Here is a 25,400-nt window from a genome sequence, read left to right on the forward strand (position 1 = left end):
GGGAAGAATCTCTTCTCCCGATAAACATTCTGGAACTGAGAGCGATATTCAATGCTCTCAAAGCTTGGCCTCATCTAGCAAAGGCCAATTTCATAAGGTTTCAATCAGACAACATGACGACAGTTGCATATATCAACCATCAGGGGGGAACAAGGAGTTCCCTGGCGATGGAGGAAGTGACCAAGATAATTCAATGGGCGGAGGATCACTCCTGCCACTTGTCTGCAATCCACATCCCAGGAGTGGAAAATTGGGAAGCGGATTTTCTGAGTCGTCAGACATTCCATCCGGGGGAGTGGGAACTCCACCCGGAAATCTTTGCCCAAATAACTCAATTATGGGGCATTCCAGACATGGATCTGATGGCGTCTCGTCAGAACTTCAAGGTTCCTTGTTACGGGTCCAGATCCAGGGATCCCAAGGCGACTCTAGTGGATGCACTAGTAGCACCTTGGACCTTCAACCTAGCTTATGTTTTCCCACCGTTTCCTCTCATTCCCAGGCTGGTAGCCAGGATCAACCAGGAGAGGGCTTCGGTGATCTTGATAGCTCCTGCGTGGCCACGCAGGACTTGGTATGCAGACCTGGTGAATATGTCATCGGCTCCACCATGGAAGCTACCTTTGAGACAGGACCTTCTTGTTCAAGGTCCATTCGAACATCCAAATCTGGTTTCTCTCCAACTGACTGCTTGGAGATTGAACGCTTGATTTTATCAAAGCGTGGGTTTTCAGATTCTGTAATTGATACTCTGATTCAGGCTAGAAAGCCTGTGACTAGAAAAATTTACCATAAGATATGGAAAAAATATATCTGTTGGTGTGAATCTAAAGGATTCCCGTGGAACAAGATAAAAATTCCTAGGATTTTATCCTTTCTACAAGAGGGTTTGGAGAAGGGATTATCTGCAAGTTCTCTGAAGGGACAGATTTCTGCGTTATCTGTTTTACTTCACAAAAGGCTGGCAGCTGTGCCAGACGTCCAAGCGTTTGTTCAGGCTCTGGTTAGAATCAAGCCTGTTTACAGACCTTTGACTCCTCCCTGGAGTCTTAATCTAGTTCTTTCAGTTCTTCAAGGGGTTCCGTTTGAACCCTTACATTCCGTAGATATTAAGTTATTATCTTGGAAAGTTTTGTTTTTGGTTGCAATTTCTTCTGCTAGAAGAGTTTCTGAGTTATCTGCGCTGCAGTGTTCTCCGCCCTATCTGGTGTTCCATGCAGATAAGGTGGTTTTACGTACTAAGCCTGGTTTTCTTCCGAAAGTTGTTTCCAACAAGAATATTAACCAGGAGATAGTTGTACCTTCTTTGTGCCCGAATCCAGTTTCAAAGAAGGAACGTTTGTTACACAATTTGGACGTAGTCCGTGCTCTAAAATTCTATTTAGAGGCCACTAAAGATTTCAGACAAACTTCTTCTTTGTTTGTTGTCTATTCTGGTAAAAGGAGAGGTCAATAAGCAACTTCTACCTCTCTTTCCTTTTGGCTTAAAAGCATTATCCGTTTGGCTTATGAGACTGCCGGACGGCAGCCTCCTGAAAGAATCACAGCTCACTCCACTAGGGCTGTGGCTTCCACATGGGCCTTCAAGAACGAGGCTTCTGTTGACCAGATTTGTAAGGCAGCGACTTGGTCTTCACTGCACACTTTTGCCAAATTTTACAAATTTGATACTTTTGCTTCTTCGGAGGCTATTTTTGGGAGAGAGGTTTTGCAAGCCGTGGTGCCTTCCATTTAGGTGACCTGATTTGCTCCCTCCCTTCATCTGTGTCCTAAAGCTTTGGTATTGGTTCCCACAAGTAAGGATGACGCCATGGACCGGACACACCTATGTTGGAGAAAACAGAATTTATGCTTACCTGATAAATTACTTTCTCCAACGGTGTGTCCGGTCCACGGCCCGCCCTGGTTTTTTTAATCAGGTCTGATGAATTATTTTCTCTAACTACAGTCACCACGGTATCATATGGTTTCTCCTATGCATATTTCCTCCTGTACGTCGGTCGAATGACTGGGGTAGGCGGAGCCTAGGAGGGATCATATGACCAGCTTTGCTGGGCTCTTTGCCATTTCCTGTTGGGGAAGAGAATATCCCACAAGTAAGGATGACGCCGTGGACCGGACACACCGTTGGAGAAAGTAATTTATCAGGTAAGCATAAATTCTGTTTTTTATATATGTTTGGTGATAAAACTTATTGGGGCCTAGTTTTTTCCACATGGCTGGCTTGATTTTTGTCTAGAAACAGTTTCCTGAGGCTTTCCACTGTTGTAATATGAGTGGGAGGGGCCTATTTTAGCGCTTTTTTGTGCAGAAAATTACAGACACAGACATCCAGCTTCTTCCTGCATGTTCCAGGACATCTCTGGAGGGCTCAAAGGGCTTCAAAGTCGTTTTTGAGGGAGGTAAAAAGCCACAGTAGAGCTGTGGCAGTTGTTGTGACTGTTTGAAAAACGTTTTTTTAATTTTTTATTCCGTTTTTGGTATTAAGGGGTTAATCATCCATTTGCAAGTGGGTGCAATGCTCTGCTAACTTATTACATACACTGTAAAAATTTCGTTAGTGTTACTGCCTTTTTTCACTGTTATTTCAAATTTTGACAAAATTTGTGTTTCTTAAAGGCACAGTAACGTTTTTTATATTGCTTGTAAACTTGTTTAAAGTGTTTTCCAAGCTTGCTAGTCTCATTGCTAGTCTGTATAAACATGTCTGACACAGAGGAAACTTGTTCATTATGTTTGAAAGCCATGGTGGAGCCCCATAGGAGAATGTGTACTAAATGTATTGATTTCACCTTAAACAGTAAAGATCAGTCTTTATCTATAAAAGAATTGTCACCAGAGGGTTCTATCGAGGGGGAAGTTATGTCGACTAACTCTCCCCACGTGTCAGACCCTTCGCCTCCCGCTCAGGGGACGCACGCTAATATGGCGCCAATTACATCAGGGACGCCCATAGCGATTACCTAGCAGGACATGGCTGCAATCATGAATAATACCCTGTCAGAGGTATTATCCAGATTGCCTGAATTAACAGGCAAGCACGATAGCTCTGGGGTTAGAAGAGATACAGAGCGCGCAGATGCTGTAAGAGCCATGTCTGATACTGCGTCACAATATGGAGAGCTTCAGTCTGTGGGTGACGTCTCTGACTCGGGGAAACCTGATTCAGAGATTTCTAATTTTAAATTTAAGCTTGAGAACCTCCGTGTATTACTTGGGGAGGTATTAGCTGCTCTGAATGACTGTAACACAGTTGCAGTACCAGAGAAATTGTGTAGGCTGGATAAATACTATGCGGTGCCGGTGTGTACTGATGTTTTTCCTATACCTAAAAGGCTTACAGAAATTATTAGCAAGGAGTGGGATAGACCGGGTGTGCCTTTTTCCCCACCTCCTATTTTTAGAAAAATGTTTCCAATAGACGCCTCTACACGGGACTTATGGCAGACGGTCCCTAAGGTGGAGGGAGCAGTTTCTACTTTAGCAAAGCGTACCACTATCCCGGTTGAGGATAGTTGTGCTTTTTCAGATCCAATGGATAAAAAATTGGAGGGTTACCTTAAGAAAATGTTTATTCAACAAGGTTTTATTTTACAGCCCCTTGCATGCATTGCGCCTGTCACTGCTGCGGCGGCATTCTGGTTTGAGGCCCTGGAAGAGGCCATCCATACAGCTCCATTGACTGAAATTATTGACAAGCTTAGAACGCTTAAGCTAGCTAACTCATTTGTTTCTGATGCCATTGTTCATTTGACTAAACTAACGGCTAAGAATTCCGGATTCGCCATCCAGGCGCGTAGGGCGTTATGGCTTAAATCCTGGTCAGCTGACGTGACTTCAAAGTCTAAATAACTCAACATTCCTTTCAAGGGGCAGACCTTATTCGGGCCTGGCTTGAAGGAAATTATTGCTGACATTACTGGAGGTAAGGGTCATACCCTTCCTCAGGACAGGGCCAAATCAAAGGCCAAACAGTCTAATTTTCGTGCCTTTCGAAATTTCAAGGCAGGAGCAGCATCAACTTCCTCCACTTCAAGACAAGAGGGAACTGTTGCTCATTCCAGACAGGCCTGGAAACCTAACCAGTCCTGGAACAAGGGCAAGCAGGCCAGAAAGCCTGCTGCTGCCCCCAAGACAGCATGAAGGAACGGCCCCCTATCCGGAAACAGATCTAGTGGGGGGCAGACTTTCTCTCTTCGCCCAGGCGTGGGCAAGAGATGTTCAGGATCCCTGGGCGTTGGAGATCATATCTCAGGGATATCTTCTGGACTTCAAAGCTTCTCCTCCACAAGGGAGATTTCATCTTTCAAGGTTATCAGCAAACCAGATAAAGAAAGAGGCATTCCTAAGCTGTGTGCAAGACCTCCTAGTAATGGGAGTGATCCATCCAGTTCCGCGGACGGAACAAGGATAGGGGTTTTATTCAAATCTGTTTGTGGTTCCCAAGAAAGAGGGAACCTTCAGACCAATTTTGGATCTAAAGATCTTAAACAAATTCCTCAGAGTTCCATCATTCAAAATGGAAACTATTCGGACCATCCTACCCATGATCCAAGAGGGTCAGTACATGACCACAGTGGACTTAAAGGATGCCTACCTTCACATACAGATTCACAAAGATCATCATCGGTTCCTAAGGTTTGCCTTTCTAGACAGGCATTACCAATTTGTATTTCTTCCCTTCGGGTTGGCTACAGCCCCGAGATTTTTACAAAGGTTCTGGGCTCACTTCTGGCGGTTCTAAGACCGCGGGGCATAGCGGTGGCTCCTTATCTAGACGACATCCTGATACAGGCGTCAAGCTTTCAAATTGCCAAGTCTCATACAGAGATAGTTCTGGCATTTCTGAGGTCGCATGGGTGGAAAGTGAACGTGGAAAAGAGTTCTCTATCCCCACTCACAAGAGTCTCCTTCCTAGGGACTCTTATAGATTCGGTAGAGATGAAAATTTACCTGACGGAGTCCAGGTTATCAAAACTTCTAAATGCTTGCCGTGCCCTTCATTCCATTCCACGCCCGTCAGTGGCTCAGTGCATGGAAGTTATCGGCTTAATGGTAGCGGCAATGGACATAGTGCCATTTGCGCGCCTGCATCTCAGACCGCTGCAATTATGCATGCTAAGTCAGTGGAATGGGGATTACTCAGATTTGTCCCCTCTACTAAATCTGGATCAAGAGACCAGAGATTCTCTCCTCTGGTGGCCATCTCGGGTCCATCTGTCCAAGGGTATGTCTTTTCGCAGGCCAGATTGGACGATTGTAACAACAGATGCCAGCCTTCTAGGTTGGGGTGCAGTCTGGAACTCCCTGAAGGCTCCGGGATAAATATTCTGGAGTTGAGAGCAATATTCAATGCTCTTCTAGCTTGGCCTCAGTTAGCAACCCTGAGGTTCATCAGATTTCAGTCGGACAACATCACGACTGTGGCTTACATCAACCATCAAGGGGGAACCAGGAGTTCCCTAGCGATGTTAGAAGTCTCAAAGATAATTCGCTGGGCAGAGTCTCACTCTTGCCACCTGTCAGCGATCCACATCCCTGGCGTAGAGAACTGGGAGGCGGATTTTCTAAGTCGTCAGACTTTTCATCCGGGGGAGTGGGAACTCCATCCGGAGGTGTTTGCTCAACTGGTCCATCGTTGGGGCAAACCAGAATTGGTTCTCATGGCATCTCGCCAGAATGCCAAGCTTCCTTGTTACGGATCCAGGTCCAGGGACCCAGAAGCGACGCTGATAGATGCTCTAGCAGCGCCTTGGTTCTTCAACCTGGCTTATGTGTTTACACCGTTTCCTCTGCTCCCTCGACTGATTGCCAAAATCAAACAGGAGAGAGCATCGGTGATTCTGATAGCGCCTGCGTGGCCACGCAGGACCTGGTATGCAGACCTAGTGGACATGTCATCCTTTCCACCATGGACTCTGCCTCTGAGACAGGACCTTCTAATACAAGGTCCTTTCAATCATCCAAATCTAATTTCTCTGAGACTGACTGCATGGAGATTGAACGCTTGATTCTATCAAAGCGTGGCTTCTCCGAGTCAGTCATTGATACCTTAATACAGGCACGAAAGCCTGTCACGAGGAAAATCTACCACAAGATATGGCATAAATATCTTTATTGGTGTGAATCCAAGAATTACTCATGGAGTAAGGTTAGGATTCCCAGGATATTGTCCTTTCTCCAAGAGGGTTTGGACAAAGGATTATCAGCTAGTTCCTTAAAAGGACAGATTTCTGCTCTGTCTATTCTTTTGCACAAGCGTCTGGCAGAGGTTCCAGACGTCCAGGCATTTTGTCAGGCTTTGGTTAGAATTAAGCCTGTGTTTAAACCTGTTGCTCCCCGTGGAGCTTAAACTTGGTTCTTAAAGTTCTTCAAGGAGTTCCGTTTGAACCCCTTCATTCCATTGATATTAAACTTTTATCTTGGAAAGTTCTGTTTTTGATGGCTATTTCCTCGGCTCGGAGAGTCTCTGAGCTATCTGCCTTACAATGTGATTCTCCTTATCTGATTTTTCATGCAGATAAGGTAGTTCTGCGTACCAAACCTGGGTTTTTACCTAAGGTGGTTTCTAACAAGAATATCAATCAAGATATTGTTGTTCCATCATTGTGTCCTAATCCTTCTTCAAAGAAGGAACGTCTTTTACATAATCTGGACGTAGTCCGTGCCTTGAAGTTTTACTTACAAGCTACTAAGGATTTTCGTCAAACATCTTCCCTGTTTGTCGTTTACTCTGGACAGAGGAGAGGTCAAAAAGCTTCGGCAACCTCTCTTTCCTTTTGGCTTCGGAGCATAATACGCCTAGCCTATGAGACTGCTGCACAGCAGCCCCCTGAAAGGATTACAGCTCATTCTACTAGAGCTGTGGCTTCCACCTGGGCCTTTAAAAATGAGGCCTCTGTTGAACAGATTTGCAAGGCTGCGACTTGGTCTTCGCTTCACACCTTTTCAAAATTTTACAAATTTGATACTTTTGCTTCTTCGGAGGCTGTTTTTGGGAGAAAGGTTCTTCAGGCAGTGGTTCCTTCCGTTTAATCCTGCCTTGTCCCTCCCATCATCCGTGTACTTTAGCTTTGGTATTGGTATCCCACAAGTAATGGATGATCCGTGGACTGGATACACTTAACAAGAGAAAACATAATTTATGCTTACCTGATAAATTTATTTCTCTTGTAGTGTATCCAGTCCACGGCCCGCCCTGTCCTTTTAAGGCAGGTCTAATTTTTATTAAAACTACAGTCACCACTGAACCCTATGGTTTTCTCCTTTCTCGGCTTGTTTCGGTCGAATGACTGGATATGGCAGTGAGAGGAGGAGCTATATAGCAGCTCTGCTGTGGGTGATCCTCTTGCAACTTCCTGTTGGGAAGGAGAATATCCCACAAGTAATGGATGATCCGTGGACTGGATACACTACAAGAGAAATAAATTTATCAGGTAAGCATAAATTATGTTTTTCGCTCCCTCAATGTCTGAGTAAGCGCCACTAGAGGGCGCAATACGCGTCAGACGTACTGCCCTGTATTGTCATCCTTCATGTCTGTGCACTTTTAAAAAGGATGCTAATAAATTTGAAGATTTTATTCATTGCACCATTTGTAGTGCCTTGTCTTTTTCTTCTATTTTGGATATTTGCGGTTTGATTCCGCCACTGCTACAGCACTCCACACACAAGTGGAGGATGTGGGTGACCTTTCTGCAGCGGTTTCACTCCGGTACTGTTGATCGAGAGACACCGAGATCCGTGGACAGTGTTTTTGCTTTTTCAAGTAGATTGTACTAACAATGTGCAAGTCATTTATAAAGTGAACATTTTAAATATTCTTCCAGCTTGAGATATAAATGTTTAAAGTTGCAAATAAACTTCTTTCTCTAAAAATCTAAATATTTTTTTTTTTTACCAAGATTTTGCTATAATGTAATGCAATATAAATTATCTGCTCTGTTGAGTGCTGAGGTCTAAAGTAATACACAATCTTGCAGCCTATGGGAGCCATTTTATTATGCCAATCTCAAAGATAGGTGAATGGGTGAGGTTGTGGTTATGGTAACCCCTTGGGTGCTAGAGAAGACTGTGACACATTACTTTGCACCCAAAATTTGAGTTTGCACCCTGGGCAGTAGTGTTGCATTGCTTATGATCAGGGCCGGCTCAAGAAATTGTGCTGCCTGGGTCCAAGAATGCAATGACTCCCCCTCCAGTAGTAACATTATTGATTAGTATATCAACCTACTAGCCTGGCCGCCATCCTTACTAAGCCTGCATGCCACCAATGCTTATGCACAATTGTGCAATAAGTGGGAAGGAAGTTGAACTTTTCCCACCTTTAAAGTCACCCTTGACCGATTTTGTGTATTTGTACATAATGGTCTGAGTCTGACAGTGGCTAAGTCACTGAAGTGCTTCCCCTTGTCAAGTGCTGCCTGGGTCCCTTGGACCCACTTGGTCCCATGGTTGAGCCGGCCCTGCTTATGATATATTTGATGCACAGGTAACTTTACTATGGACACATTTGACTGTTAATGTTGTGGCTATTGTGATATCTCAGCTGTGACATAGTTGAGGTAGGTTAAAGGAAAATTTTAGGTGGTGATTTCCCTGCATTATATTTCACATATTATATGTCCTGGTCGAGACTTCCCATCAAGTGTAGAGAGGGTATGAAATCCCAGGACACAGATTCGAGTATAAAATATAAAAACAATTTTATTAGAACATGGATAAAAAGAGCTGGACCCTCCGAGTCACAGTGCAAAATGGAAAAAAGTAGAGAGAGCGTGGCACCAATGGCTTACGTGTTTCGGCTGATAGACTTCGGCAGGGTTTTGACAAGTAGAGGAATGAGATGACGGCACATGCATACATACAACAGACAGATCAAGGAACACAAGGCCTTAGACAGAAGACATCCAATAACAGAGCTGATGTATTGACAAAGAGGTCAATTAAATCTGAGAAAAAAAGTTCAACAAAAGTGCATGATCTGTAAAGCTGACAGGTACTATATGCACACAGTATGCAGATAAAGACCACAAGGTCACAGAATGCATGTGAAGGCCACCAGAACACAAAGCTTATAGGCACTATATGCACACAGTATGCAGATAAAGACCACAAGGTCACAGAATGCATGTGAAGGCCACCAGAACACAAAGCTTATAGGCACTATATGCACACAGTATGCAGATAAAGATAAATGCAGAAATCATGGATAACATATGACGTGTGTGTGTGTTTGCATGCAGTGTTAGGGGGGCAGAGTTGAGGTTGAAAATTTCTTTAAAATGAACACTTAAAGGGATAGGAAAGTCAAAATTAAACTTGCATGTCATTTTAAGACACTTTGAAATTAAAATGTGCTTCGTTCTCTTTCTATCCCTTGCTGAAACAGAATATGCACATATCCTACACTAATGGGAGTTAGCTGTTGATTGGTGCCTGCACACATTTGTCTCTTGTGATTAGCTAACTAGATGTGTTTAACTAGCTGCCAGTAGTGCATTGCTGTGCATACAGCAAAGGATAACAAGATAATGAAGCAAATTTGATAATAGAAGTAAATTTATATGTTGTTTAAAATTGTATGTTCGATCTAAATCATGAAAGAAAATTTTGGGGTTTCCTTTCTCTTTAAAGCTTTAAAAATATAGCAAGATTTATACTTGACAATCAATACACAACATGTTCAATGTAGTCTATTCACTTACTTTTGTGTATATAGTTCTAGCATTTTTCAAGTAAATAGAATACGCTAAGAAAGTATTTCTCTTTTTTCATATACAGTATCTCACAAAAATGGGTACACCCCTCACGTTTTTGTAAATATTTTATTATATCTTTTCATGTGACAACACTGAAGAAATTACACTTTGCTACAATGTAAAGTAGTGAGTGTACAGCCTGTATAACAGTGTAATTTTGCTGTCCCCTCAAAAAAACCTCAACACACAGCCATTAATGTCTAAACCGTTGGCAACAAAAGTGAGTACACCCCTAAGTGGAAATGTTCAAATTGGGTCCAAATTGTCAATATTTTGTGTGTCCACCATTATTTTCCAGCACTGCCTTAACCCTCTTGGACATGGAGTGCACCAGAGCTTCACAGGTTTCCACTTGAGTCCTCTTCCACTCCTCCATGACGACATCACGGAGCTGGTGGATGTTCGAGACCTTGCGATCCCCCACCTTCCGTTTGAGGGTGCCCCACAGATGCTCAATAATGTTTAGGTCTGGAGACATGCTTGGCCAGTCCATCACCTTTACCCTCAGCTTCTTTAGCAAGGCAGTGGTCGTCTTGAGGTATGTTTGGGGTTATCATGTTGGAATACTGCCCTGCGGCCCAGTCTCCGAAGGGAGAGGATCATGCTCTGCTTCAGTATGTGTCAGTACATGTTGGCATTCATGGTTCCCTCAATGAACTGTAGCTCCCCAGTGCCAGCAGCACTCATGCAGGCCCAGGCCATGACACTCCCGCCACCATGCGTGACTGTAGGCAAGACACACTTGTCTTTGTACTCCTCACCTGGTTGCCGACACACACGCTTGACACCATCTGAATCAAATAAGTTTATCTTGGTCTCATCGGGCCACAGGACATGGTTCCAGTAATCCATGTCCTTAGTCTGCTTGTCTTCAGCAAACTGTTTGCGGGCTTTCTTGTGCATCATCTTTAGAAGAGGCTTCCTTCTGGGACGACAGCCATGCAGACCAATTAGATGCAGTGTGGGGCGTATGGTCTGAGCACTGACAGGCTGACCCCCACCCTTCAACCTCTGCAGCAATGTTGGGAGCACTCATACTTCTATTTCCCAAAGACAACCTCTGGATCTGACGCTGAGCATGTGCACTCAGCTTCTTTGGTCGACTATGGCGAGGCCTGTTCTGAGTGGGACCTGTCCTGTGAAACTGCTGTATGGTCTTGCCCACAGTGCCGCAGCTCAGTTTCAGGGTCTTGGCAATCTTCTTATAGCCTAGACCATCTTTATGTAGAGCAACAATTCTTTTTTCAGATCCTCAGAGAGTTCTTTGCCATGAGGTGCCATGTTGAACTTCCAGTGACCAGTATGAGAGAGTGTGAGAGCGATAACACTAAATTTAACACACCTGCTCCCCATTCACACCTGAGACCTTGTAACACTAACGAGTCACATGACACCGGGGAGGGAAAATGGCTAATTGGGCCCAATTTGGACATTTCCACTTAGGGGTGTACTAATTTGTGTTGCCAACGGTTTAGACATTAATGGCTGTGTTGAATTATTTTGAGGGGACAGCAAATTTACACTGTTATACAGGCTGTACACTCACTACTTTACATTGTAGCAAAGTGTCATTTCTTCAGTGTTGTCACATGAAAAAAATATAATAAAATATTTACAAAAATGTGAGGGGTGTACTCACTTTTGTGACACAGGGTATTCCTTCATATGACTCCACTTCAAGTGTGAAGAAATGCATTAAAGGGACACTGAACCCAATTTTTTTCTTTAATGATTCAGATAGAGCATACAATTTTAAGCAACTTTCTAATTTACTCCTATTATCAATTTTTCTTCGTTCTCTTGCTATCTTTATTTGAAAAAGAAGGCATCTAAGCAATTTTTTGGGTTGAGAACTCTGGACAGCACTTTTTTAATTGGTGGATGACTTTATACACCAATCAGCAAGGACAACCCAGGTTGTTCACCACAAATGGGCTGGCATCTATAAACTTGCATTCTTGCATTTCAAATAAAGATACCAAGAGAATGAAGAAAATTTGATAATAGGAGTAAATTAGAAAGTTGCTTAAAATGTCATGCTCTATCTGAATCACAAAAGAAAAAAATTGGTTTCAGTGTCCCTTTAATTATACTTTTTTTCTTACACTCTTATGGAATAAGATTAAAATATTACAAGTGGATCCATACCAGAGCTAGCCCTGTGAAGGCAGGAGTGGGGCTCTCTCAAAAAGACCTTGTGATGGTGCAAACACTTTGAATCAATAACTTTGAACATGTATTATTAAGACGTGGTAAGCAAGGAAGTTGTGTTGAATGGGCTGACCCTAACTTGCTGATTTCTTTCCAAGTTAATTAGCCATAAACATTGCATAATTAAAGGGACATGAAACTTGTTGTAAACAACATTCCAATTTACTTTTGTTATCGTATTTGCTTCCTTTGTTGTAGGTGCAGCAATGTACTGCTGGGAGCTAGCTGTATTTATCAGGTGAGCTAATGGCAACCGGCATAAAAGTGCAGCCACCAATCAGCAGCTAGCTCCCAGTAGTGCATTACTTAGCCTGTCTAATTATGCTTTTCAATAACAGATATTAAGTGAACATGGAATCATGAAAGAATATTTTTTTTGTCCCTTTAATTAAATAGGTCAAAACACCAGAATAAAGGTCAGAAATGTCTTGCATATCTCTTGGTAATTAAAAAAATATATATTTTAAGGCTCTAACTTTCAGAAGGAATAAACCATAATCTCAGAAATAATATTCAAGGAAAGGATAGAGGAGCTTTGAAAACTAACCTTGCTGTGATGAGTAATCATTTGTAGAGGGAGGCAAAGAAGAGTGGTGTGCGCTGATACTCATCTAGTTAAACATAACTAGTTAAACATCTAGTTAAACTTAAAAAAGTCAACATAAGGTGTTCATTTTAAAGACACCAATGCATAGTGTACGAGGTGACAATACTGCAACCTATAAATTACAACCGTACAAGTTGTGTGGGGAAAAGGAACCTTGATAAATTGGAGATTTTTTTTTTTCTAAATCCTTTAAAAATATGAAAATAAAAGTTAAGCACAATATTCTGCAGGAAAAATAAACAGCAGAAATCAGCACTCAGAGAATTGATCAACAAGCACATAGCAATACCAATTTTGTTCATTTTAATCGTTTGCCATGTCCTAGAAGCAAGTGTTAACAGGATGAAATTTCCTAGTCTTATTCTTCCTTCAGTAACCAAGCATTTTCAAGTATTGCCAATGAAAGGGAACGTGATACAAAACCTGAGAAATTAGCCAGTGATTGCAATAAGCCACAAATGTAGGGTGCTTGTATCTACACCCTACAATTGCTATAACCAATTATAATTAAATTGTCTGAATCTGTACATGGTGCAGAAGCAACTGGTATCTCTGCTAAGGGACATTCTGTATGGTGCTACTATTATAGAGGCTGCATTTAGTCCTATGGTATCTAGTTCCCCCGTCTACTAGGTTGTCACTGAGCAATAATTAGATCTGCGCTTGTTCCTTCTTGTGTGAGCTGCCTAAATAATGCTTTTGTGCCACAACTGGTGACTTTCCTTATTCTCTGTATATCTTCGTGCATACATACTTTATTAAGTAAATGTAAAAGCTCTGCTACCTTACATGCTGCCAATCCTGACCTCTGCTTTCTGACAACACATGCTACTCCCCGAGCAAACAATATTATGGCCAAAAAAGGCCTACATCCTTGGGGGGGTTCAGGGGGTAGGGGCAACATCATTTTGAGTGCCTAGGGCAGCACAAAACCTAAATACGCCATACTGGGCGCCGCCATCTTGTAGCTCGCATATTGTTGCATCCTGTGATTGGAGCAGTGCGCTTTCACAGATCTGCTTTTTGACAGCTGTACCTTTCACTTCAGTTTAGATCACATAATAGAGAGCAAAAGCGTTACATTTTTCCAGTTTTTTGCACAGTTTAAAAAGTAAAATAAAAAATATAAGCTCCAAGATGGCGGCACCCAGTGTGAAGATGCAGAGCTTCACTAACTGATACTTGTAAGGGGTTTATGTAAAAGAACAACAACTGCAGGCACAGTAGGAAAAACAAGAGCCTAGTAGTAGTAACCATTATATTGTAGCTTTACTCAGCAGTTTAAAGGGACATGAAACCCAAAATTTTTCTTTCACGATTTAGACAGAGCATACAATTTTTAAACAACTTTCCAAGTACTGCTATTATTTAATCTGCTTCCTTCTCTTGTTATCCTTTGCTGAAAGGTTTATCTAGGTAAGCTCAGGAGCAGCAGAGAGCCTAGATTCTAGCTGCTGATTGGTAGCTGCTAATATATAACGAATGTTATTGGCTCATCCATGTGTTCAGTTAGAAAGCAGTAGTGCATTGCTGCTCCTTCGACAAATGATACCAAGATAATGAAGCAAATTAGATAATAGAAGAAGATTAGAAAGTTGTTTAAAATTGTATTCTCTATCTGAATCATGAAAGAATTGTTTTGGGTTTCATGTCCCTTTAAAGTCCCTTTAAAACTACAACTCCCTGCATCTTCTCCTTTGTGGATCTTATCTTGGTAACTTCTATTTATGTTTGTCTGCTGCTTTGTTTAGTCAATCCAGTATGTTTAGCCTTTACTGGCGCAGATAATATTCTACGCTATGTCTTTCAAGTTTACAGTGTTATAAGTCGACTTATATATTCTTATTGCTGCCTGAACTGCTGGTACCTACAATGACATGTCGGGGTTTTTTTTTCATGATATTTTTTCTGAATATTCCTGATTATGTACCTAATTACTCTGTGTAGCCTATTTAAAGCATTTAACATATTCCCATCATCTGATGTCTGTTCATATTCAGCCAAAACTAGGTCTACCTGGCCATTCACCTATGCAACAGTGTACTCTGTATTTTTTTTAGTCAGGTTTCTAGAGTTGCACTCAGTATGTGACAAAATCACTTTGTTTCAAAACATTTATTGAGAGATGACTTCTGTGGAGTCTGCCTCTTCTGACATTTATTTGTTTAAAATCTGGCCTTCGATTGTCTCCTAGTTGGTGGATTATCTCAAAATGTGTAAGACTGATCCTCTGTGATACATTTTTATATTACTTCTAGAGTGGCAGCAAATTGAAAAAAATCTTGATAGCCCTAATATTCTATACATTTTTTGTCTAGGAAGAAGACCCCTGCCAGGGTTGTGTCATGTCCCATAAATCTTTTGTTTTAAGAATATTATACTCGAACAGTTGGACATACTGTAATTACTAAGAAGAAGGGTAACAGGCTTCGTTACTCTGTCTTGGTTGTCCAGATAAGGGGTTACATAGATCCCATGCAATCTGATCTTTTTATAATTTTTTTTATAATAATCATAATAGTTATTTGAAGCAGTAGCTATGGACAGGCTACAAGCTAACACTGAAGCTTGGTCTCACAGCAAACCTGAGAAGCTTGAAATGATCTTTACAGGAATATAAAAGTAAGCATCATTTTAAATCTAAAACTAACTTGCTCATAGGGCGAGAATAAATAAAACAAATAAATTACAAAATGGGAAACCCTTGCACATATGTTTAGTTGTTCAACGTCTAGAACTGAGAAAAACATATCCATATTCTTTAGAGCCATGCCATGAATAGGAACATCATAAAACTTTCTAGGATCTGAAAAAATTTAGGAGGTTTGAATTTTTTTTAGGAAGCACCATGAAATTATGTATCCATAGACTAAAAGGTTAAATGTGTTTTTCTGTATTAATATACTACTTGTATGTTTATTTAATATGAACTGGTCTGAATTTGCCTCTTAAAGACAGAGACTGGATGAGTTTGGCTTGAACATCAAGTTTTAAGAGGCTGAGATTCTGATGAGTCTTTTCCTACCCTTGAATGGTTCTTGAAAATGAAATCAGATCCAGTTTAGACATAAACATGAGATTCTTTTATTCAACTGCTACAGATTTAACTTTTTTGGTGTTCTGGACTATATAGGACTGTTGCACTTAAATTTTGTTACTATTACATTTTTATTGCTATTCCAATCCATCCAGTAAAGATCTCCAATCTCCTGAAAACCTCTTATCCCTCACTATTGACCTATGAAAATCTTAATAAATGTTCAAAATTAGTAGACAATACTTCACATTTACCCGTACAGTATGATCATTTGAAAAAGTCCCCATGCAAACCTTTCCCTCCCCAAACACCCACAGCTATATTAGTCCTCTTGTGTTTTGTTTTTAGAAAATGTAAAAAAACCTCAACATTAAGTCATGTTAAACCCACAATTTATACCATTCCATTCAACAGGATAAAGTGGGTAAGGACTGTGGCTCAGAATTGCAGAGCTGCTCAGGAACTCTTAGGAGCTAAGAAACAGAGAGATGAGCAACAAGGGCCCATGATAGGGGGCATATGCTTTATGGGGGGTTGTGCTATGGTTTTTCAGCAACATGTCCAACATTACATCTTCTCTGTTCACTATTTACATGTACGTTAAGCAAAGTAACTAAATCTGAATTCCTGATAGAGTTGCCTGAAATGTATTTAAATTCTGGTCTCTTGTAGCTTTATACATCTGTATCACATTAACACTACTTGTCGTCATTGCTATGCATTTTGGAACTTAATTTGTGGCCCCACAGTAACCAATATTGCTTCAGCCACAATATATTGCTGTTCTTAATGTCATTAAATTGCTGTGTATATGTTCTGTTATTGGACATTGAGTGGATAATTTGTCATGCATTATCTTTGTGATTTACAGGATGACTATATGGAAGCCCTTGCTAGATTACATCTGACAGTGACAAGTGCATACAAAGTTAACCCTGATATTAACTTTGAAGTTTTTATCCACAAAGTGGATGGTCTATCGGATGATCACAAAATAGAAACTCAAAGAGATATCCATCAAAGGGCGAATGATGACATCACAGATGCTGGACTGGAGAAAATCCATCTCAGGTATGATGCTGTAAGTCAATGTGGATTTGTATTATATATATATATATATATATATATATATATATATATATATAATTTTTTTTAATATTTTTTTTACTTTTTAAATTGGTTACAGAATGTAATTTTTGCATATTCATATGGTGGAAAACCTGTTATTTTGTTTATTAGGTTACTCTAACTCTGATAGTTAAGATTGCTGTATGCTTAATTAGCTTTCTAAGGGCCAGATATTAAAAACCAGACCTCTCAGGCGAGATATTGTAAGAAGTATTGTTGGTATGGCAAGGTCCTTAAATTGTTTTATAAACACAAATTTTATCATGAGGTTGATGTTGCTATGTAGTGTTTTTTATGTGAGAGACTCATATATGTGTGTGATTTAAAGCCAACTGTGGCATTTGTTTATGAATTAAAAACTTCTCTTTTCTGTATTATTACAAAGGTAATAGGGCTGACCGACTTATTGCCCACAAGCTTCGAACCCGTACACAACAAAGGCGTATTCCGTCGATCAAAACACAGAGGGGAATGATTCATTCCCTAAAGGAAATTGCAAGTGCATTTGCTCACTACTGTGATACTCTATATAATCTGGACTCCTCCTTGGAGAACACCAAAGCCCCAACCCTGCAGATCGAACAGTTCCTTTCCTCCCTCAATCTCCCGGCCTTTGCCGTGGAAGACGCCCAAAGTCTCTCTGGCCCACTGTCCGTTGAGGAACTAAAACAGGCGATATCCTTGCTTCAAATAAACAAGTCTCCTGGCCCAGATGGGTTTACCGCTCTATTCTACATAACCTTTTCCTCGCAACTGATCCCCATTCTCAACAGATTCTGTAACTCTGCCTTCACCAAGGGCAAACTACGTTTGGAATTTCTGGAGGTGTCAGTCATCACCCTACATAAAGAGGGGAAAGACCACTCCCTGTGCGCTTCGTCAGAGGCAATGCCCACATTGCTTGTCACAGCCTATTTATATCCTCAACACCCCTCTATCATTTGCGGTGTATATGGCTTGGTAAATAGCACAATATATGCACAGGCTGTTTCACTCTGTTATACGTAAGCTCTCTAATACTATGTGTCACTCTGCCTATTTGTGAATGATTAAACACTCCCTATGTATATACACAAAAGTACTAGTCTAATGGTGCATAACAAATAAGTAAATACATACGGTAAACCTTATATACATGATACATTGGATACCAAACTTATATTAAAACCACATAATTTCATATTATCTAAAAGGCATTGTAAAAAGCAAAAATTAATTAAAAATATTTTCATATTTCATCATACATAAATAAATAAATGGTAAGCAGAACACCCTCAACCCTGCAAAATTAATCGTTAATATACTAAAAAATCTAAAAGAATATATACAAAAATATATACTACTTCCTAAAAAATCATTTCAATATTGATATACACCTTTATAAATTCCTATGTAAAAAAGGAGATAATATATATGAACTTCATAGGACCATTTCATATATGCTTCACTAGAGCGCTAGATACTCTGCACTCCCTAAAGCAATACATAATACAGTATATTAAAAGTATTTTATTTTTAAAATATTTTATTTTTACTGATAGGTAACTAAATAGATATAGGCATTTCACAATAAAACCCTACTCTCATTTGTACCTCCTTAATATATGGGGGGACCTAAAAAGCTCCTTGAGTAACTTGCACATAGGTTTATATATACACTATTCATATATCTAAAAATGCTGCTAAGTCTATATCGCGATTCATACCCTCTGGACCCACAGCTTCCAGCTTGTGGATCCAGTAGGTCTTAAGTTGCCTTAAAAGGAGTAGCCTATCTCCTCCCCTAATGGGGTTTTTAACATGTTCTATGGCTAAAATACTCAGACCTGTTTTATTGCTGTCATGGGCTTCAAGAAAGTGTGCTGGTACACCATGATTGTCCAGGCCGTTGTCTATATTTCTCAGGTGTTCGTTAAATTTCGTCTTCACGGTTCGATGATGCAGCTTCCTAAATTAACATATCTTTTCAGATGCTTGCCAATTAAAGTCCCACTCCTGCTGCTTAATAAATTTCAAGCGGCGATCAACCGGTACATATGGAATGGGAAGAGGCCCCGCATTGCAGCTTCTTTGCTGCAACGTCCAATCCTCGCTGGATGATTAGGCCTCCTGAACATAAGGCTTTACTATGAAGCCGCCCTTTTATCCCACATTTCAGAATGGAATTTAAAAGGGGCTGGTCCCCGCTGGTTGGAAATCGAGCAGGCATCCTTGCCGGCTCATATGACCTTGCCAAACCTCATCTGGATTCCATCCCATTGCGCCTCGGATATCCCGATCAACAACAAAATCCTCCTACACTGCAGGAATTCCTGGCTGCGTCCCCGCCATAATGCCATGGTCTCTCCACACCCTTCACCATGCCATTCAATATCAGGCCTTTTATATGGCCTCCCATTAGCGGGTCTCGCTTGAGGCAGGCTTTCTCTCCACTTAGAGTGTCCGACCTTTTCTCAGGGGAGAACCCAGCATCACCCAGTGATCTGGCTAACACTCATGCTATCCAGCCCAGATTCAGGTTTGACCTGTTAAGGCTACTTTCTATATTGAAATCTTGGGGATTCTTAGAAGCCCCACCTAGACCATTGACGCCATGGGAGACCAGATTATCCACAGGCACCCAACATACCTCTCCCTTGTCCTCCCATTATCAGATTCTTCTTAATGCTTCAAAACTGACCAAATCTAGGCAGATGATGGAGTGGGAAAGAGATTGGAGTGTAGACTTAACCAAAGAGGACTGGACTGATGCAATCTCACATACCAAAATGTCGATTCAATGCATGACATTGTATGAACTGTTCTATAAGCTCCTGACCAGGTGGAACTTTGTGCCTTCAAAGTTACACAAAATGTTCCCGGACTGCTCCACCCTCTGCTGGAGAGGATGTCAGTTGGTGGGCGACCCCATCAATATCTGGTGGACCTGCACTGCCATTGCAACCCTGTGGAGTAGATTAGGGGCCTTGTGCTGTCGACTAGGGCTGGTTGTGTCCATGTCCCTGGAGACAGCTTTGATCCATATTGGCCTCCGGTCCCTCTCTGCGCCCAGACGCATCCTGCTGATGGCGGCGAAACTACTGATTGTACGAAACTGGAAGTAACCTAATCATCCCAACTGGCAGGCCTTGATACAACTTATCTCTTACTTTAGGTCTATGGAGAGCTATGTATATAATTCACGCCAACAAGCAGACCTGTATACCTTAGTATGGGAGCCCTGGGACTTCCTCGGAGAGGGCAAAATTCTTTCTTTGTATCCCTGATATAGACTGATGACCGTAATGGCAGGGAGGGGCATGTTTGGATAAAGTTTTAATTGCCTAAGATTTGAATCAATCTGTGGTTGAGCATCTTTAAAGAACTCCTTAATATTTAAGTTCCGCTGAAACTTGTATATATCAATAGCTGTTTGGAAGCTATCCTGTCTGGGGGTAGGTATGAAGGATAGCCCCCTAATAAGTAAATTAGTTTCACTAACAGTGAGTAGTCTGGTACTTAAATTAAAGACTATGTTGTTTTTTTCTTCTGATTGTATGTTTTTCTTTTTGTGCCCCCCTTGTCTGGGATGTTGTCTACCCCGTTTTTTGACTGTGTAGTGGGAGGTTTATTAGCTGACCTGGTGATAATACCAGTGTGCACATCCTTATCCTCACTCTGTATCCTATCCGAATCTCCCTCTGACGAGTCCCCTGAGCCTGAGCCTGAAATTCTCCAACAACAATTTGACACTATGTGCAATAAACTATTGCAAGAGGATACCGGTCTACTGATATAGATAAGGCGAGAGTGAAGCTAGCACAGGAAACACAAATGACCCTACTTTGCAGGGATCGACTGCCACAAACTAAAGAGGACTCACATTTGAACTTTATTACAACTTACTCTCCAATGCATGAACAAGTGCATAAAGCCATTCACAATAGATGGGATATTATACGCACGGACAAACAGCTAACACAGTGGAAGAAGAGACCACCACGGGTGGTATACCGCAGAGGACGAAATATTCGGGATATCCTGGTAAAGACGGACCCGAGTGGCTCATATCAGAAGGACACCTGGCTTAAACCCACAACAATGGGATGCTTCAAGTGTGGGGATTGCATCACCTGTAATGGGATGCTGACGGGTGACAGCTTCCAACACCCGCACACCAACAGGAGATTTAAGATCCGGCATAGGTTGTGCTGCAATAGCAACTTTGTGACCTATCTACTAATTTGTCCGTGTTCCCTTTTTTACATTGGGAAAACCACTACTACTTTCAAGGAGAGGATGGTTAACCATCGCCATGCTATTAGGGAGGCCATTAAGAGCGGCACCTCTGAACAGCCGGTGGCCCGACACTTTGCTCTGCACAAACATAATGCCTCCAGTCTGAAGACTATGATCATTGATCATGTGCCTCCCATGAAGAGAGGGGGAGACAGAGGGAGAAGGCTACTGCAGATCGAAACCAAGTGGATCTATACCATGGATACAGTTGACCCAAGGGGTCTTAATAGCAAGATGGACTTTGGACCATTTATTGGTTAGTGTTCCTGATCTGTTGATACTGATCTCTCTACATCTATTTGTGGTAGTTATCCCTGCACACAAAAAAGGACATTGCTGAGATTTGTGCATACACACGTGCTCTTCAACAAAGGACATTCAAGGTGGACTTTGGACCATTTACTTGCCAGTGTTCTTGGTCTGTTGATACTAATCTATCTATATCTATTTGTGGTAGATATATATCCCTGCATACAAAAAGGACATTGATGGGATTTGTGTATACACACAAGTGCTTTTCAACAAAGGACATTCAAAGACTTAGGAATTTAAAGCCAATTTTTATAACTTTCACTCTGCATAACAAGGATGTGTTTAAGCATATAATTGTGTCTACCTTTCTTTTCCTATACCATGTGCTGTACCATGACAGTGTTGAATGTGTTTACACATCAGCAGCTGCATTTTTAAAAACTGTTCTTTTTTCCTACAAGCAGCATTTACATGTGTTCACACCCAGGAGCTGTGATGATGACCTGCACAGTTCCGGATATGCAAATTAGCCATGTGCATGCAAAACAAACACTAGAGGGGTGTGAGCGTGTCTACATCCAATTGTAAAGGAGCAGGAAACAGGAAGGGGCGTGGCCTCACAGATGCATGCAATTTGGATTGTTTGACTAATCATTTGAGGGTATATAAGACTGCTTGAATGGAGATATGTTACTCTGCCTCCCGGATGTCAGGATTATACAACGGTCCTCAAGCTGGGTGATGCCATTTGACAAAGGTGTCTGAGGACACCGAAACGTCATGGGACTATGCTTTTAACTTTTTTTTCAATAAAAGTTATTTTTACGGGGGCGTGTCCGAGCAGCGTACCTGATAGGACGCAAACACTGCAAGCTCTGAAAGAATTTTCTACAATCCGCCGATTTGGGAACTTTCAACAGCTAAATCACCTATAAAACTCATTAAATAGCAGTCACTGAGATCACGGTGGCTATATTGCAACCCTTGAAGGCTGTTTTTATGACATCAGAGCTACAGACCGGGCGATTAAGACCTAGGGCGGCGGCCTACATATAGGTAACGACCTCCCCCGGCTCCACCGGGTTTTCAGTGCTGGCAGCAGGTATCTGCCTTACTGACTTTTTCAGCAATAATACATTGGGGAATATAAGCCCACTAACTTTCGGATTTACACAACCTCATCTCTAGAAGCTGCAGTAACACAACACGCAAGATGTATTGCTGCGCAGCAAAGATGGCCACCACAGTAGAATCAGACGCGCATAATAACTTCCAAGTGCGATGGCATAAATTTGAATTACTGTGCCAGCAACTAATCGAAAATGCTCCGTTTGATATCCTAATGAAGCGCCTCACCATTCCCTCTGCTGATAATACTGTGTTCTCACTAGAGACAGGTTACAGGCAAGAGGAGCCCTTAGAAGATGCTTTACCTTTCAAACCACAACGGATCATGCCGACATCGGAGATAGTGAGCGATCCACACGCAGCAACTTTGCAGCAGAAGATCTCAACCAAATCAGAGACACTGGACCTTTCCGGTAGGTCAAGCGGGCTCCAGTGGATGAAAAGACATAACTTAATGGCTGTGGCTGAAGGGGGTTTCTGGGGTGGCCCCCGGGAGGCCGCCACTGCATTACAACTACTTCCCACACTGGTAGCTCCGCTTGGTACCTACGATCCATGCCATCACTTGACAGAGGCCCTCCACGTTGTGCAACGATGTCGGCAAGTAGTGTATGACCAACTGACTGTACATGAGACTCTTTTTTTCTGCCAGAGACTTTTTTTTATTGTCCTACTCAGAGCCTCATGCGATACTGTCAAGGTACTCCCCAACGGGTAGACAAAGCATTGGGGCTAAAAATAAATCAGAACTTTAGCTTGTATTATGCCACTATTTAGGGCAGTTGCATTGCTGTATATTTTTAGTTACTCGTTTTAAAAAACAGTTAAGTATTCCAAATATAATATAAATAACGGTTGTGGCACACTATAGGGCTCCACAGGATGGTAGCATGATATTATAATGATAAACCAGCTATTTTTGACATCATTTTATTGACACTAGTACTGCAGACATGGTTGATGTCCTAATATTACCTAAATTGTTGGTCTGTCTTCATTGGGGGTATGTGGGGGGCCCCTGGTGTGACATCCTAAACAAACAAAAGCATACCATGGGACATTATTGCATTTACCCACAACATACCACAACACATACTCGCCGGATGGCCTGCGGCCGAGGCTATGGGCGAAGTAAGATATACTTTACACTTAATGAAGTGCTGTGGGCCCTAAAGTTCAGAGTACTGGATAATATGCATAAGCATGAAGACAGTAATATTCAATCACAAATCCCTCTTGTGGAATGTATGTCACCCAAATATAGTGCAAACATGGTTGTTGTTATTATTCTTTATTAATAATTCTAATGGTCAGAGTTAGAATATATGGAGCAATATCACTCTTGACATGTTTGGTGTTGTGTTGTGCCTCTGTAAAACACTAAATACAGTGTGTGTGCCTCTTATTTATTTTTCTTTCTTTAGAATGACATTTGGAGGTTTAATCTATACCTTTATTCCCCAATGCCCCTCTGGATTGTGTTTGTTTGTACCTTTCTTGTTTCCTATTTGTGTTTTCTTTATTGTGTTTTATATTGACCCCTAACACCATTATAATTTAAAAGGTAAGGTCCATAAGTGACCTAAATTGCATTATCAGGGGAAGAAATTATAATCCTTATTGCTTCCTTATCTTGATATTTAGGTTTCAAGATTTATTTGCATTATGTCAGAGGTATCAAGTTAAAAAAAGAAAAAAAAGAGAGAGGACTCTTTACATATATAGCGTATATATGTTTATCATACAACATTTGTATTGTCACCTAAAGTATATGATTATGTATGCTTGATGTTTGTACTATGTAGTTCCTCAATAAAAACTTTACAATTAAAAAAAGTTATTTTTACTTAAATCCAGTGAGTGCTGTCTTTGCTCTGGACTTTTTATATCTGACACATGCACCCCGGTTATATGCTTACCTCAACCTGGGGTTAAAGGGTGCTTATCCTTTACTTGAATTGTGTGTGTATATACGGTATATATATATGTGTGTGTGTATGTATATAGATATATATATATATATATATATATATATATATATATATATATATATATATATATATATATATATATATATATATATATATAAAAGAAAAGAGGGGGTTGTCAGCAATACCTAAATGGCAATAAGAAAATGGCTATACCTAAAATTATTATAACCCCACATTAAACCATAGTCTCAAAATCCTGTTACTGCACAGGAGACAACAGTCTTTGAAAACAGTTCCCAACAACAGAAACACTGAAGTAGAAAAAGTGTGTGTCCGGTGAGGCAGAGAATATGAAGTAATAATAAGAAAATTGGCTGTGGAGTGTGTCAGGGAGCAGATTATATGAATTCAGCATAGGCCCTTTACTATCGCAAAAACACTCACCAGGGAGCTCTGGGCAATCATGGCTGTGTGTAATACTTGTGCAACAATTCCACAGTTTCAGGTTAGGTACTCACTCATACCCCATGGAAGGAATCCTTCTCCGCTGCTACATCGGATTTCACCGCCGTAGCGGTCAGCAATCAGGGCTGTAGGGGATCCCACTGTCGCGGTGCCACACCTCCTAAGTACACCAATCTGTTTTCAGGTAACTTGGTTTTTCCACCTGGTGTGTTACTCTCCCCAATTGGTACCTCCTCCAGCGGTATGTAATGGATTGTATCTACTATAGTTACAAACTGGGTTTCCAGACCTACTGACACCTCCGCTTCAGCCTCCAAATAACTTTAGCCTGCTTGACTGTTTCTCAAAATGCCAGCTACTCGCGTTTCCCCCCTAAGGCTCTGGGGCTTCTTCCGGCTCTATCAACAATCATGGATCTGTGATTGTTGACACTATCTTTATAGGAAAGAAACTAGAGGAAAATGCCTCCCTTCGTTGGTTTTAGCTGGGGTGAAATAGTAACAGTAACCTATTACTTTACTACTTCATTTGTCGTTCTTACATTAACATTTTAAACAATATATTTATAAAATTTGTTTGCAAATGTGTAACTCATTTTTACG

At 41.2% G+C, this 25,400-nt stretch overlaps 1 protein-coding gene across 1 annotated transcript in view; it reads left to right on the plus strand.

Annotated features, from left to right (window-relative positions):
- Positions 1-25,400, plus strand: part of RRAGD (Ras related GTP binding D) — a 306,572-nt gene that overhangs the window by 100,952 nt on the left and 180,220 nt on the right. The window contains exon 3 of the mRNA XM_053710545.1: positions 16,488-16,687. Within this exon, the coding sequence (XP_053566520.1) occupies positions 16,488-16,687 (200 nt within the window). The remainder of the gene's footprint in view (positions 1-16,487; positions 16,688-25,400) is intronic.

The sequence above is a fragment of the Bombina bombina genome, chromosome 4, assembly GCF_027579735.1.
Source record: "Bombina bombina isolate aBomBom1 chromosome 4, aBomBom1.pri, whole genome shotgun sequence".
NCBI classification, from domain to species: domain Eukaryota; kingdom Metazoa; phylum Chordata; class Amphibia; order Anura; family Bombinatoridae; genus Bombina; species Bombina bombina.